Raw genomic sequence first — 16,754 nt, 5'->3', positions numbered from 1 at the left:
TCATAGGTCGTCTGGGATCTGGAGGTTTAAGTCCAGCTCCCAGGCGTTCCTGGCTTTGGACACAGAGTCTGCCTTTGTATGCTGCAATGTGCTATATATTTGAGAGATGTGGCCTCTAGCAATAAGTCGAAATTGCAGACAATCCTCAAGTGGACAGTCATTAGGTAGACTTGGATATGAAGTGTTTAACTGCAAAGCTACGCGCTTGTAAGTATCTAAAGAAGTGAGTCTTTGGGATTCCAAAATCTTTAGATAATGTTTCAAAGGATAAAAATGACCCTTTAACAAACAGATCAGAGAAGCAGATAATTCCTCTGCTGTACCAAACCTTGAACCCTGCATCGCTCAGAGCTGGTAAAAAAAAAAGATGATTTGATGCAATAGGGGAGCAGACAAGTGACCGCCTCAGCCCGAAATGTCGTCGACACTGAAACCAGACATTGAGGGAGTTCTTAACCACAGGATCTTTAAAATTAACATTGCGACTGACTGGTAGACCTGAACACATTATTGCAACAGTATAGTGAGATGACCGTCTAGCTCCATAATGGACCAAGGCGGCTCTCTGCCCTCCCTAAAAGCCTGCATCTAGGTGGATAATTTCACAATATTGGCAGCCCAATAATCATACATAAAGTCTGGTAGGGCCAGGCCGCCTTCGACTCAGAACACTGTAAGAGGGATTCACGGATTCTTGGAGCGTTTTTGTTGTTATTCTGCACTTTTAACACTGTCCGTTTGATTTAGCCCCTCTGGTACTCTTTCTGTTGTTTTCGGAGTCTTTGAATATTCTTCTACTGTTTTATCCTCTTCGAGAGTCTGTATTCGTATTGTTCTTAATCGTTAATTTAAAAAAAAAGTTATCCTAAAAAACCCTACAAATAAAGTTTGAAAAAAAAAAACAGAGGGGAGGGAGGGGTCATGTGACTTGCCGCTGTCATATGACCTGTTTTCCTTCACCGTGGCGTGTCCAATTTATTTGCAGACCACGAGCCCAGGTGAAGCAGGTGGACGCGCAGAGAAGAGGTGAGTGAAAGCGGGAGGTCTCCATTCAGAGGTCCGTTTGGATTCTGTCTGATTTAAGACGTTAAAGTTGATGCTGTGCGTGATAGTCCACGTTTCCGGGTTTAAAATGTGTGTGTGTGTGAGTATCAGGGCACACACACACACACACACACACACACAGCCTTCTCTCTGTTTCATGACAGTTAACGAGCACTCTGAGAGAAACTGATCGCTTTCTGATCGCTAATCGAACTGATTGTGAGTCGAAAACGTTTCGTGTTGAAACTGAAACTTCCGTTTCTCTTATTTGAAACCCGTTTCCGGTCGCTGAACAGTTATTCTGACACGAACTGCGTGTTTCTGCCAAACTCCGTTCAAAAAACTGCAAATGTAAATTTTCTTGGCGCATGCTCAGTCACGTCCGAAAGTAAAACGTCCAGATGAACAGAATCAACTTTTCAACCAAAACGTAACTTTTCGTTCATTCAGGGGGAAAGTAATCACGTGACTTCTGATCGATCCCCAATCAGAAAGTCTCGTGATCAGTCCGCGAACACAAACCTCACTTCCTGCTGAAATCACGTGTTTCGTGGCCGTCAGAGGAACCCACCAGACTTCATTTAAATTTCTGCCTAATTTATCGTGTGCGTGCGGGTGCGTGTGAGATCCTGCTGTGGCGCAGCTCGTGTTTTACAGGTTTACCTCAGAGAACAGGTGAACTTTGAACTTTGTGTTTTAAGTTCGCTTTTTTAAAATCAGGGTTGGATGTAATAAAACTGAGTGATGAAAACCCCTTTTTAAAACTTTAACATCATCACTGAGGTTTAATTTTTTTTTTGTTTTTGAAAGGCTGATGCTGAGGACAGCCTCCTGCTTTTTTATTTATTTAGTTTTACTTTTTTGGTTTTGTTTGGATTTTTTAGGGTTATTTATTTTATTTTCTGGCAGAGCTCCGACAGCTCTGTGAAATCATCACATTTGATCAGTTATTGATTGTTTCTGGTGATCTGTCAGTGATAACCTGCTCAGTGCTAACCAGCTGCGAGTCAGTAAAATTGACAGTAGAGCTAATCAGTAACTTCCTGCAGGAGAGATGACATAATTGGTGCTGTGTGTCATGTGATCGTGTGACAAAAGTGAAAGGAACACGTGGACGTCAGCTGCTGGACGTTACCTCAGTATTATAAAGGTGAAATCTCAGGAGGAGCATTTTTATTGGATGTTTTTACTTCCTGTCTGCTATCAGATGCTGCTGTTGTCGTGTTACTTCCTGTCCGCGTGGCTCGGCGCGGAAGCGGCCCCGGCGGCCGACGAGATCACGTACCTGCCGGGTCTGCAGAAACAGCCGAGCTTCAAGCAGTACTCTGGATACCTGAGTGTGCCTGACGGCAAACACCTGCACTATTGGTCAGTACCGGAGACACGCCTGAAGACATGCCTCACCTGACCGTCAGCTGACCACTTCTTCTGTTCTCAGGTTCGTTGAGTCGCAGAACAAACCGTCCTCGGACCCGCTGGTGCTGTGGCTGAATGGCGGCCCCGGCTGCAGCTCGCTGGACGGACTGCTGACCGAACATGGACCCTTCCTGGTAGGTGAACTCTGCCCACCTGCCCCCTACAGGTATACTATGACTCCACACCCCACCTCTGACCTTTTGTCATTTCAGATCCAGAGCGACGGTGCGACGCTGGAGTACAACCCGTACGCCTGGAACAAGGTATGCTGTTATGTGACTTTTGTTGAGGTCGCACGGCTGAGGTCAAAGCTGATTGGTCGACTATCTGTGTGTAGATTGCCAACATGTTGTACCTGGAGTCCCCAGTAGGAGTCGGCTTCTCGTATTCGGACGATCAGAAATACGCCACCAATGACACAGAGGTCAGTGACCCTCAGTGACTCAGCTGCCGGTTGGCTGCCCGGAGGTCAGGTGTTCAGCTTTTTCTTTTTCTCTGCAGGTGTCGATGAACAACTACCTGGCCCTGAAGGAGTTCTTCCGCCTGTTTCCAGAGTACAGCAAGAATGAGCTCTTCTTGACCGGAGAGAGCTACGGAGGAATCTACATCCCAACGCTCGCTGAGAGGGTGATGGAGGACGCCAGCCTCAACCTGCAGGTAATGATGCACCTGACACACAGCAGGTAACAGTTCTGAAGTTAACTTCAGTAACTGCTTCCTCCAAACCATCAACGTGTCTTTTAGACCCCATTCCTACAAAACTGCTCAAAGAAGTCCTGCCATTAATTAATGCTTCAACCTTAAATATGATCAACCTATCTCTAATAATCAGCTATGTACCACAGGCCTTCAAGCTGGCTGTAGTTAAACCTTTACTTAAAAAGCATCTCTAGACCCAGCTGTCTTAGCTAATTATAGGCCAATCTCCAACCTTCCTTTCATATCAAACATCCTTGAAAGAGTAGTTGTCAAACAGCTAACAGATCATCTGCAGAGGAATGGCTTATTTGAAGAGTTTCAGTCAGGTTTCAGAGCTCATCAAATCAAATCAAATCAAATCACTTTTATTGTCACATCACATGTGCAGGTACACTGGTACAGTACATGTGAGTGAAATTCTTGTGTGCGAGCTTCACAAGCAACAGAGTTGTGCAAAATACAATAATGTAAAACAAGCAAAATATAAAAATGGCTAATCTAAAAAGTAATAAATATATGTACAATATGTAAAGGTATATACATTACTGAATGTGTATACTAAATATGTTTTTCTACGTGTGTGTGTTTGAGTGTGTATATAGTATGTATATACATGTTTTATACATGTTTTACAAATGAAATAAAGTAAACAATAAAATAAGATATATAAAATATACAGAGGTTGGTATGTGCAAAACAGTGGTATTTATATACAGTATGGAGTGCATAATGTTGAAGTTCCAGTAGTGAGGGTGAGGTGTCTATGAAGTGTTCAGCAGTCTGATGGCCTGATGGAAAAAGCTGTCTCTCAGTCTGCTGGTACCGGACCGGATGCTGCAGAACCTCCTTCCTGATGGAAGTAGTCTGAACAGTTTATGGCTGGGGTGACTGGAGTCCTTGATGATCCTCCCCGCTTTCCTCAGGCACCGCTTCCTGTAAATGTCCTGGAGGGAGGGAAGCTCACCTCCAATTATCCGTTCAGCACACCGCACTACTCTCTGGAGAGCTTTGCGGTTGTGAGCGGTGCTGTTGCCGTACCAGGTGGTGATGCATCCAGTGAGGATGCTCTCAATAGCACAGCGATAGAAGGTCCTGAGGATGCGGGGGCTCATGCCGAATCTTTTCAGTCTCCTGAGAAAGAAGAGGCGCTGCTGCGCCTTCTTCACTGTTTTGTTTATGTGTACTGACCACGTAAGATCCTCAGCCAGATGTACACCAAGGAAGCGGAAGCTGCTCACTCTCTCCACAGCGGCGCCGTTGATGGTGATGGGGGTGTGTACTCCTCTGCACCTCCGGAAGTCCACTATCAACTCCTTTGTCTTTGCGACATTGAGGGTGAGATGGTTGTCTTGACACCAGTGGGTCAGGGCGCTGACCTCCTCCCTGTGGGCCGTCTCATCACCGTTGGTAATAAGACCCACCACTGCAGTGTCGTCCGCAAACTTCACAATGATGTTGGAGTTTCTAGTGGCCGTGCAGTCGTAGGTGTAGAGTGAGTACAGGAGAGGGCTCAGTACACACCCCTGTGGAGCACCAGTGTTCAGTGTGATGGGGGATGAGGTGATGCTGCCCAGTCTGACCACTTGGCGTCTGTCAGACAGGAAGTTAAGGATCCAGCTGCCGAGGGAGCTGCTCAGTCCTAGATCCTGCAGTTTCCTGTCCAGCTTCGAGGGAACGATGGTGTTGAATGCTGAGCTGTAATCTACAAACAGCATTCTCACATACGTGTCTCTCTTCTCCAGGTGTGACAGGGCAGCATGGAGTGTCAGGGCTATGGCATCATCAGTGGACCTGTTGTGGCGGTATGCGAACTGTAGAGGGTCCAGTGAGTCGGGTAGTGCAGAGCAGATGAAGTCCCTGACCAGCTTCTCGAAGCATTTGCTCACGATGGGGGTCAGGGCTACGGGTCGCCAGTCGTTCAATGAGGAGATGGTGGAGGATTTGGGTACAGGGACGATGGTGGCCATTTTGAAGCAGGCTGGGACTACAGACAGAGAGAGGGAAAGGTTGAAGATGTGTGTAAACACTCCAGCCAGCTGAGCCGCGCATGACTTGAGGACGCGGCCGGGAATCCCGTCCGGACCAGTAGCTTTGCGTGCGTTCACCCTCCTGAAGCACTTCCGCACATCCTCCTCAGACACAGTGTGCGCACTGACGTCATCCGCGGTGCGCACACTGTCCGGTCTCATGGTGTTCGCTGTGTCGAATCTAGCGTAGAATACGTTTAGATCTTCACACAGAGAGGCCGTGGTCTGCGGTGTGCTGGTTTTCCCTCTAAAGTCTGTGATTGTGTTTAGTCCCTGCCACATACTCCGAGGGTTGTCAAAATGTTGCTCCACCTTGTCCCTGTACTCACGTTTGGCTGCTTTGATCGTCTTCCGGAGTTGGTAATGTGCGTGTTTGTAGTCCGATGTGTTCGCGGAGGCAAAAGCGGTGCTCCGTGCCGCCAGTGCCGTGCGAACAGTTCCGTTAATCCAGGGTTTTTGATTTGGGAAGGATTTAACTGTTCTGGATGGGACGACATCTTCCACGCATTTTCTGATAAATCCGCAGACTGAGTCTGTGTACTCATCAATGTCTTTAGCAGCCACGTGAAACATTTCCCAGTCCGCGTGATCAAAACAGTCCCGCAGCGTAGACTCCGATTGGTCCGACCAACGGTGCACCGCCCTCAGGGTTGGAGCTTCCTGTTTCAGCTTCTGCCTGTAGGCGGGCAGGAGCAGGATGGAGCGGTGATCTGATTGGCCAAATGGGGCGCGGGGGAGGGCTTTGTATGCATCCCGGAAAGAGGTGTAGCAGTGGTCAAGAAGCCGGTCTCCACGAGTGCTGAAATGGATGTGTTGGTGTAGTTTTTGTGAGACTTTCTTCAGGTTACCCTTATTAAAGTCCCCGGTCGTGATAAACGCCGCCTCTGGGTGTGCGGTTTCCTCACTGCTGATCGCGCTGTACAGTTCCCTGAGTGCTCGGTCAGTGTCGGCTTGTGGGGGAATGTAAACAGCCGTAATAATCACTGCTGTGAATTCCCTCGGTAGCCAGAATGGCCGGCACTTAATCATCAGGTACTCCAGGTCCGGTGAGCAGAAAGATTTGACCGGGTGCACGTTCGCATAATCACACCAGCTGTTGTTGATCATGAAACACACACCACCGCCTCTGCTTTTCCCAGTAAGCTCCTGTGACCTGTCCGCGCGGTGCACAGAGAACCCCGGTAGTTGTATTGCGGAGTCCGGTACCTTGTCCGATAGCCAGGTTTCTGTGAGGCAGATCACGCAGCAGTCCCACACCTCTCGCTGGAATGAGATCCGTGCCCGAAGCTCGCACAGCTTGTTCTCCAGAGACTGCACATTAGCCAGTAATAAACTGGGTAACGGTGGTCTGTTAGTGCGCCGTCTCAGTCGAACCAGAACGCCAGATCTTCTCCCTCTGCGTCGGCGTTTGCGGCCTCCACGGGCCCAGAACAAAGGCGTCTCAGGTGAGATGAATGGGGGGTCTGCAAACGGAGGGTCCGTGTTGCAAAACTTGAACTCCGGAAAGTGATGAGAAAGTCCGTCTTTTATGTCCAGTAAGGTTTGTCGGTCGTACACAAGGAGACATGTGCTACTCGTGAAAAAATAAAGAAAAAGTAAAATTAAACACAAAAAACAGCTGTTGCTTGGGGGAGTTCGCGACGAGGCTGCCATACTCGGCGCCATCTTAAACAAACACAGCACAGAAACAGCTTTAGTGAAGGTTACAAATGATCTTCTTATGGCCTCTGACAGTGGACTCATCTCTGTGCTTGTCCTGCTAGACCTCAGTGCAGCGTTCCATACTGTCGACCATAATATCCTATTAGAGCGATTAGAGCACGCTGTAGGTATTACAGGTGGTTTGTATCATACCTGATGCACCTGTGAAAATGGCTTTCCAAAGACTGCAGAGTCCAGCGTTACTGCTTCCACTGGAATTCGGAGTATAAACGGCTTCGGTGGTGAGCTCTGAGGTTTGAAATGAGCTTCTGTGAAGTGTGGCTTAGAGACGTGTCACTGGAGAGCAACTCTGAGTAGAGCTGCTTCCTCCACATGAAAACAAGGCAGGTGAGGTGATGCGGACCCAGGACACGATGGAGAGATTACTCTCTCGGCTGGTCTTTGAACGCCTCAATGTTGCTCAGGTGGGCTGGAGGTGGCCAAGGTGTGGGAGGTCTGGGCTTCTCTGCTCAGGCTGCTGCTCCAAACCTGGATAAAGCCTCCACCTTTCCATTTAGTGTTATTATTGTTATTAGTAGCAGTCTTCTTTACACAGCATCAAATCACAGAAAAACTCACTCAAAGCATTAAAAAAATCTGTTCTTACCTGAGTTTGTGGTGACACTGTTCACTTTGAACGTGCTTCCTGTAGTGACATCATTAGAAAACACTGCAGACAGGTGTACCTGTGACGTGCTGCTTGTAGACCATGTGATCAATGGGGTGTCCCACCTGAGCTGCAGCGGGTGTACCTGTGGTAAAAACAGGTGTTTCATATTGAGGCTGTGGAAACATCAGCAGCCTAATGCCTGCCTCACCCGACTCACCTGTGGTGCAGGGCATCGCCGTGGGGAATGGGATGTCGAGCTACGAGATGAACGACAACTCTCTGGTGTACTTCGCCTACTACCACGGCCTGCTTGGCAGCCACCTGTGGGCGGAGCTTCAGACCTACTGCTGCAGCGACGGGAAATGCAACTTCTATGACAACCCGAACCAGAACTGCGTGGACCGCGTGAGTACGACCCAGTTCACCTGCGGTGCACCCGACGTCTACCTGTAGGCTCTCTGGTGCTCTGTTTTATGTCTCAGGTGTTGACCGTTTCCTCTGCAGGTGGGGGAGGTTCAGACCATCGTCTACAGTTCAGGTTTGAACATATACAACCTGTATGCTTCCTGCCCAGGTGGAGTCCCGCAGAGACTCAGGTGAGCTGTGGCCTTTAACGTTCGGCCTGTGATCTTTTTTTGTCCGTGAGCTCACCTGCAGCAGGTATGGTGCTCAGCCAGGTGTGTTCCTGTTTGTTGTCAGTGTCGAGCGAGGCCAGCTGGTGATCCGAGATCTGGGAAACTCGTTCATTCACCATCAGTGGAGCCGGCTGTGGACGCAGGTGAGTTCAAGTCCCTGATGATCCAAATAGTATCTATAAAGCGCTCACCTGACCAGGTGGTTCTCTCACTTTAGAAAGTCAAAAGTCTGGGGGCGCTGCTCCCGTCTGTCCGCCTGGACCCCCCCTGCACCAACTCCACCCCTTCCAACCTGTACCTGAACAACCCGCTGGTCAGAAAAGCCCTCCACATCAGCCCCAAAGCTCTGGACTGGGTCATCTGCAGGTAACACAGGCACACACCTGACCTCTGTTTCACCTGTCCACCTCACCTGTGCTGACTCACTGACTCTCTGCTCTGCGCTCGCAGCTCTGAGGTGAACCTGAACTACGGTCGGCTCTACATGGATGTCAGGAAACAGTACCTGAAGCTGCTCGGCGCTCTAGTCAGTGAAGCTCCGCCCATTTTTTTAATTTTCATTTTTTCCCCCAGTGTAAATGTTTCCAGCCTTTAACAGGACTCACCTGTTTCACCTGTCTAATATGGACTGGAAGGTGTTGACGGTTGTGTTCTCTGTGCAGAAGTACCGCATCCTCGTGTATAATGGCGACGTGGACATGGCGTGCAACTTCATGGGGGACGAGTGGTTTGTGGAGTCTCTGCAGCAGCAGGTGGAGTTCAGATCTTATTGAGTTTTCCTCTGCAAAGTCACCTGATCTATAAGCTGACTCTCAGGTGTGCTTACCTGTGTCTCAGGTGCAAGTCCAGAGGCGTCCGTGGATCTACGAAGATGTGGACGGTCAGCAAGTCGGCGGCTTCGTCAAAGAGTTTGATAACATTGTCTTCCTCACCGTGAAGGTAAACGCCACCTTCATCATCCTCACTGACTGTGTGATGTCATGTTTTGGGGGCGGGGTTCTGTTTCAGGTCAGCTGTCGTGTCAAATGTTTAGTTTCTCTCATCATCGGACGACTTAAGGTTTCTACAGTATCTTTATTTATAAAGAAGAAACAAACAAAAATGTCTCGTTTGGTGTAAATCTGCTTTAATATTTCAGTTTGTTTTTAAACGTCGTCAAATCAAATTGTCTTTGTAGATGAAGAAAAATCACCTTCCTGGTAAATGTAGCCTGACACTTACTGCACTTCACAGAAAATCCACCAGATGGCAGAAACGGCCGGTGTTTGCGCCTCGGGGTGTTTGCGCCTCGGGGTGTTTCCGCGTGAACACCTGAGGCCTGATTTCTGGCGACTGTTCTGACCTGTGCCGCTGTCTTCCCGCAGGGTTCAGGTCACATGGTTCCAACAGACAAACCAGCTGCTGCCTTCACCATGTTCACCAGATTCATCAAGAAGCTGCCCTACTGACCTCTGACCCCTGACCTGTCAGGCTTCTAGTCTGATTTTTTTTTTTTTTCTCACACTGTCAACAAATCATCACGTCTCTCCTGTGTTGCAACCACATTCCAGACCTCAGCCAATCATGTCACTCCTCTGGACCAGCTTGTCACCTGGTCATCTTCTTGGTTGTCATGGAAACGAGCACTGCCACCACTCTTTTTTTTCTTTTTATTGTAAATGAGAAAGTTGCTGCTTGTTTGATTTAAAGGGAAATAAACACTGATTTTTAACGAGCTTCGTCTCTGATGTCGTCTCTAAATGGCGTCTAACATCTCCCAGCCCACGCAGGACACCCTGACAGCACTGAGCAGCTTCTTCTTTCTGCTGTGACCAAAAATTTCCCACGTGTGGGACTAATAAAGGTTCATCTTATGTTTAACTGGACAGACTCCACCCCCTTCCACCACCATCTTGGGTCGTCTGCAGCGTGACAGGAGCTGCACATCGAGCAGCCCGTTAAACATGCAGACGTTTTTCCAGTTTGAAGAAGAAAAACTGAGAATGCACATAAAACATCTTTTGTCTCGTTTCCTCCGTCACCTCCAGCTCCACCTGTTTCCTTTTTATGCACAAACGGGGGCGTGGCTGAGTGCAGGTAGAGCCTGTCTTTAGTGAGAACAAACAAAAATCTCAGTGATTTTGTGTAATAATGCTGCAGTACTGTATTTGATCAGCGGCAGGAACTCAGGTGAAGACCAATGTTCCCTCTAATGTTTCATGTGTCTGAGCGAACACACAAACTCCCTGAGCGGTCCCTTGGACCCCTGTGAGCAACAGCAGACGTGTGCACTGTGGTCACGCCAGCATCCAATCCATCCAAGTTACATGTTTATTAAAATAAGCAAATTACAGCATTTACATTTATGTTAGACTACTTTTAATTAACTGCTTTAGCCCACTTACAATGAAAATTTAAAAAATCTTGTTCATGATCTGTGTAGTATGTTAACACTATTGGAAGTAAAAATAACTTGAACTCCAATTTTGAAAACACACTTGTTTTTTTTCATAAAGCTCTGACTTGTATTATGAGTCTGTGGTCTGGGAGAGAGTCCTGTAACTCTGTCTGCCAAATACAGTAAATAATGACCAATGTTGGGCAATTAATTATATAGTTACTTCTTCAAAAAAGTAACTGAGTTTTGCAAACGACAAAGTTTGTTGCAGCTATTTTTTTAATGCAGCCAAGGTGTTTTTAAATAAACATTTCAAACTATTTACAGAACAATCAGCTGTTCTGCATCAAATTTGATGCCACACAAATTATTTGTGCCACTCCAAAAAATAATTTCTGTCCACTATGAGATAAAGGAGAACAACAGCCTGATACCTGCAGGCCTGACAACAGGAGATGTATCACTCCTGTAACACCTGTAACATTCAGCAGTCGCCTCATTGTTCTGACACACACAACAAAACTATTGACTACACTACACACTAACTACACACTAACTACACAAGATTTGCGCTAAACGTCTCAAATCTCTCACATCTCAAAACACCACCGTCACTCCTAAAACTTCCCCCCGTTTCTTAACAACTAGATGCCACATTGCCATATCATTTTTTGATTGGTCGACATGGTACTTTTTTCGACCAATAGGAAAGGGTGGGGGTTGGTTTTGTTTTTGCTCACAGGCGGAGAGCGCTCCGCCTGTGTTGGTTTTCCTTATAAAACGCCGTTTTTACCGTTTCTTCCCGCAGTAAATATAAACAACGATAGTATTCAGGAAGAAAACCAAACATTGCAGATATTTTTATCATAACTCTGGTTTTACGTGGCCGATCAACACAATTTAAAAACTGGTATAAAGTCCACACTTTTCCCGTCAGTTGTTCCGTCTGTCCTGCTCACATCTCCAATGGTTGTACACGTTGTCATTAACGTGGCTTCACTCCACATCAGCCACGCCGCTTTGCTAGCTAAAACACCGGTGTCGGCACATAAGGACGCTGTCATAGCCTGTCAACCACATTGATTAGCTGCGTATATACGAATGTGAATCGCGTGATTGGCTGGACTATGGGATAAGGTGGCATCGTTCTAATCCCATACAGGAGCAGCCAGTCACTTACTGACTAACACTGCAGAACAGAATAGTTAGTTTTAATTTTAATTATAATTTCAATTCAGGTTAGATTTTTTTTTGTGTGCAACACAGATTTTCTGTGCGCAGAGACCGTGCCAGCAGTGCGCAATTGCGCACGTGCGCAGCTTAGAGGGAACATTGGTGAAGACGCTCTGAGAACACGACTGTACGACACCTGGATCCAAAGGCACAGAGGAGACGAGGAGCTGTTTAAAAGTGTAGAATATAATATAAAGTCTGCCCCCTGTTTGACCAGCAGGGGGCAGACTGAACTCAGAGGCTGTCCAACAGTCAGAACAGGTGAGCTGTTTCTAAAAGGCTGAACCATCAGGGTTCTTCTTCGTCTTCCTGAACTTCCTGTCCTGCAGTTTCTGGGTGAAGTCGTCAGATCTGAGGCGGCGTAATAATCCGATGACCTCGTGTTCACAGGCTCAGTGATTCTGCCTGTAAACATGAGGTCGCTGGCTTATTTTGATATGCATGTATTTATCTTACACATAAAACAAATATGTTTGTCATAATTTTGGTTAAATGTAAAGTTCAGGTTTAAATAATTCAGGATGTTGGTGTTCAATGTGTCTGATGATTAGCGCTGAGCTTTTCCTTGTGTTGACATGATCCTGCTGTTTATAAGAATTTCCTTTTGCTCTCACCTGATGGACTTTACATCTTGTCTTTAGCAGTGTAACAAACCAAATCAGGCTCTTTAAAGATGTGGACTCAAGTTATTTTACATCATTCTGTCGCTCCGGCTGTTGGCGGTGTGGTGGAGGAGGCTAGTGTGTCTCAGACTGCAGATGAATCAAGGAACTGAAGGAGGAACGAGTGCCCTGCAGGCATGAATGATGTTATATGAGCTCTCCTCCACAGTCATGAAGTCTAACAGGACACCATGGTGAGCACCACGAGTGTGACAGTAATTTAGGGACATTTTTATGAAGCCATCAGACACACAGTCTTCCTGCACGTCCATGTTGTTATTAAATCTGTGTGGAAATCCTTCAGTTTGTCATGCAGGCCTCTGTGATTGTCCTGATCCCCTCACTTGTTTATTTAGTTTTTTAAAAGTAGGTGATTCACCACCATCATCATCATCATCAATGGAGAAACAATAATGGGTAAAGACAGTCCTATTGGTGCATTATTTATATCTCAGGGCTTAAAGACAGAACGATCCAGGACAGCGTTCATGTTGCAGATTCCTACAAGCTGTGGTTGTAGCACTTCAGCATCTAGCAGAGCAGCGAGCATAGAGACGGTAATGACTTTGTGTCAGGCAGTTTCAAATGCAGCATTTCAGCAAACACACAAACTGTTTGAAAATACAGCGCCTGGACCTTCAGCGAGCAGACTCGCTGTATTTCCAAAGTTCACTCAGAGGAACATGACAGGAGAGCAGGAACAGAGGTCAGAGTTAAAGCATTGCTCTTAGTGACTTTGGAGATTACATGTGATATCATCAGATACTGATACTGTATGATGTGAAGTACTTGTGAAACTTCCTGCAGAACAAACTGACGTCTCCATCCAGCACCGTGTCATCGGTTTGTTACGCCATACGACACTGTGCACATTCAACCACACTGCTGACCTACTACTGAAAATCTGCTGGAGCTCTCAATATAAATGATTATATCAAACTGATAGTTCCCCCACATTTAATCCCACACTAAACTTTGACTGCATTCAATTTTCTGTTCAGGTGTGGAGTCAAAGTAAAACAGAGGTTTATATTTACATGTCTATTTAATAGAATAGAATAGCCCTTTATTGTCATTGGGCATGTACAGTGAAAGTGTGGGTGCTCCACACCAGCTGTGCCACAATAAAATATAAATAGTAGACAGCAGGAATAAATGCAAAAATCAGAGAAAGGCACACAACAGAGAACAGTTTGCAAAGAGCTAGTCCAAAAGGACTTTGTCTGAATACAGTCTTTGTGTGAGTGTCCTGAGTGATGAGGGTCACTCTGACCATGGCTCAGAGTGGTGAGGTGGGTTGGCAGGGCGGGGTGTAGGGGTCACCTGTGATGGCCCTGGTTTACCTGAGACAGGACGATCTGGCGATGGCCTCCAGGGGCGTCAGAGGGCACCCAATGATTTTTTGGGCGGTGTTAATGACCCTCTGTGCAGCCTTCCTGTTCTCAGTCGTGGCCCCTGAGTACAAACACCAGGCAGGAGGAGACCTCGCTCTCCACTGAGGGGCGGTAGAAGACCAGCAGCAGCTCCTGGTCCAGGTTCTTCTCAGGACACGAAGGAAGTGCAGCCGCTGCTGGGCCTTCTTTAGATGGTGTTGTGGGTCCAGGTGAGATCAGCGGAGAAACCTGAGTGAGTGTCCAGGGTGGGAGGGGTCTTTGACGATGATGCTGGCTCTCCACTAAAGTCTGCCAGTATAAATGTCTCTGAGGGGGGTTAGTGAGGTGCCAATTGCCCGCTCTGCTGCCCTCACCACCTGCTGCAGTTTCCTCTGGTCCTCCACAGTACAGCAGTAGGAACCAGAGTGTGCAGCAGTAAGTCAGAAGGCTCTCAATGGTGGAGCGGTAGAAGTTAATTAGCAGTCTCTGAGGTAATTGGGCCTGACGCAGTTTCCTGAGGAAGTACAGCCTTTGTTGCGCTTTTACTTCCTGGTGGGAAATGTTTGCGGACCAGGTAAGGTCGGCCGAGATGTGGACTCTGAGGAACTTAAAGCTTTCTTCATTGCATTAAATCTGACGGTCTATGTTCTGACTTTGTTACAGTGCACAACGGAGTGCCACAAGGCTCTGTATTAGGTCCCCTTCTATGTATCATTTACATAAACAATCTTGGGCTAAATGTGCCAGATGCAAACTTGCACTTCCATGCTGATGACACAGTTACTTACAGCTGTGGTTCAACTCTTGTCCAAGCCATTGACTCCTTGCAGAAAGCCTTTTTTGCTGTCCAGCACTCATTACTTCAGCTTAAACTTGTTCTCAATGCAGACAAAACAAAGCTCATGTTGTTTTCTAAATCAAGGAAATTGGCCCAAACAATCCCATCAGTAACCACTCTTGAGGGTAATAAAACAGTGTTGGTTCACACGTATAAATATCTGGGTATCTTAAATCATGACTTGCTCAACTTCAAACCACATGTAGAGAATCTGAAGTTAAAACTGAGATTGCATTTTCAAAATAAGTTGTGTTTCTCTTTTAATACAAAGAAGCGGCTTGTTGCTGCCACATTTTTGCCTGTGGTGGATTATGGAGATATACTATAGCCCAGGGGTCGGCAACCCTGGGCACGTGTGCCACAGCTGGCATGCGAAGGGTTAACTGATGGCCATCGGCTGGGCCGATGGTGATTTTTCGTTTTTATGGGCTGATGATTTATTTATTTATTTATTTATTTTTGTAACGGTATAAACAATGAAAGGTGGTGGATTGGCCAGATGTTGGTCGATGTGTAAAAATAACACATGGCTGTGGCGGAGCTTCCACAGAGGCCAGCAGGTGGATGAGGGAAAGGGGAGGCAGGAGGAGGAGAGACCCGAGGCGGCCGCCGGTCCGAGTGTCAGGTGAACTGAACTTCAGGTAAGAAGTTATGACCTGCAGTCTATCTGGGTCAGATAAAAACCAAGTTTAGGTGGAGTTTATTTTCGTTGTGCTGACTTTTTACAGTCAGTTACAATAACTCGTACTGCGTGCTAGCTAGCATGACGGAGTTTCTATATAGCTGGGTGGGTGCTATGATGTTACTGATAGTGAACTTTATTTTATTCATAAGGTTAGTTAGTAGAGTTGCCAACCGTCCCGTAGAAAGACGGAATCATCCCGTATTCAGAGAAAATATTCGTATTGAGCTGAAAAGAAACACAGTTTGTCCCGAACTTCAGCTACAATAAAAAAAAAGACAAAAAGCTGGATTTATTCTGCGTCTTTACGCTGCAGCTGCCTCTTCTCCTCTCATCCTCTCCCCCTCCCTCTCCTGTTGCTCCTTCAATCATGAAACTGATCAATTATCAGCTGATCGGCTTTTCTCTCTTGTTTGTTTATCGCCCACTTTGCACCAGAAAGAGGAAACCAGCGGATGTCGCGCTAAACAACAGCAGCACGTTTAAACTTGATCAGCTGTTGTTAGAATTTATTTAATATTAATTTCTAGTATCAGCTGATGTTTGCTGGAGCCACAGCTGTAAAGCTGCTGGTCATGATGTCGGTTTGGATATGTGGTGAGAGGGAAACATGAAGATGAAACCAGGAGATGTCCTTACTGAATCATCAGAGCTGAACAGGTGATGGAGAAACAGGTTTACCTTTTAGGTGACATGAATGAGTTGAAGTTATGAACTGTTTCTGAGAGACAAATAACACCAGGATCCTTTTCTAAGTAGCTGACAGCTGGTAACTGTGCAGGGGCGGGTCTAGCAAAGTTTTGCCAGGGGGCCAGGTAGGGCATTAACAGGGAAAGGGGGGCACAAAGAAATACCTTTCTTTCTTATTCTCATTTACAATGTCTCGCTTTTAATAAATAATTATCTGAATCTTATGACCAAAGTTTTTATCTGACGTAAAATGTATAGAAATCATTCATATACCAACAAGACAGACATCACTGTCACAGCAGCGTCTGTTTTCATTCAAAGGCTTTATGGCTTTAATACCTGGGGGGCCGGTCTCTAGTCAAAATGCCGATTTTTTGTCCCAGTCCAGCCCTGGGCACGACACGCAGTGAGTTAATCTGAGAAGGTGCATCAAAAAATAAATGGCCGGGCCAGCGATGCACATTGCAAATTAGCTCGCATAGACACATTAGTTGTGCCGCTTCTTAATGACGGTATCTTAGCTAACAACCCCGACTACCAGATTCAACTTGTAATTGGCTAAAAATAACTTCGCCTACCGGTGAGAGGGACGTTGCTAGCTGGCAATTTTTTCAAGCGATGTTGAAATTTCCACATTCAGACACTTCAAATGCTTCAGGAGCTGTCCGCTCAGTGCAGCATCAGCACCACGGGAACACACGGATACGTCCGTAGATTCGAGACTGATCAAACCAGAAAGCTTTAATGAGCAGCTGGATTTGTCTCGC

General features: G+C 46.6%; 1 protein-coding gene across 2 annotated transcripts; it reads left to right on the top strand.

The window, feature by feature from the left end:
* Nucleotides 1–923: 923 nt before the first annotated feature.
* ctsa (cathepsin A) lies at nt 924–9,847 on the top strand. Of its 2 annotated transcripts, none has more exons than XM_063472750.1 (14): nt 924–1,026; nt 2,252–2,412; nt 2,483–2,594; nt 2,673–2,723; nt 2,798–2,884; nt 2,962–3,117; nt 7,726–7,902; nt 8,002–8,093; nt 8,197–8,275; nt 8,350–8,498; nt 8,583–8,658; nt 8,795–8,884; nt 8,970–9,071; nt 9,497–9,847. In XM_063472750.1, exons 2-14 carry the CDS (start codon nt 2,252–2,254, stop codon nt 9,578–9,580), a joined length of 1,416 nt encoding a protein of 471 aa, XP_063328820.1. In that variant the 5' UTR covers nt 924–1,026; the 3' UTR covers nt 9,581–9,847. The 2 variants fall into 2 exon arrangements, with proteins under 2 accessions (XP_063328820.1, XP_063328821.1); XM_063472751.1 differs by lacking the exon at nt 924–1,026 and adding an exon at nt 1,379–1,719.
* Nucleotides 9,848–16,754: the final 6,907 nt, after the last annotated feature.

Source organism: Pelmatolapia mariae, linkage group LG5, assembly GCF_036321145.2.
Source record: "Pelmatolapia mariae isolate MD_Pm_ZW linkage group LG5, Pm_UMD_F_2, whole genome shotgun sequence".
NCBI classification, from domain to species: Eukaryota; Metazoa; Chordata; class Actinopteri; order Cichliformes; family Cichlidae; genus Pelmatolapia; species Pelmatolapia mariae.
This window is presented reverse-complemented; position numbering and strand designations above follow the sequence as displayed.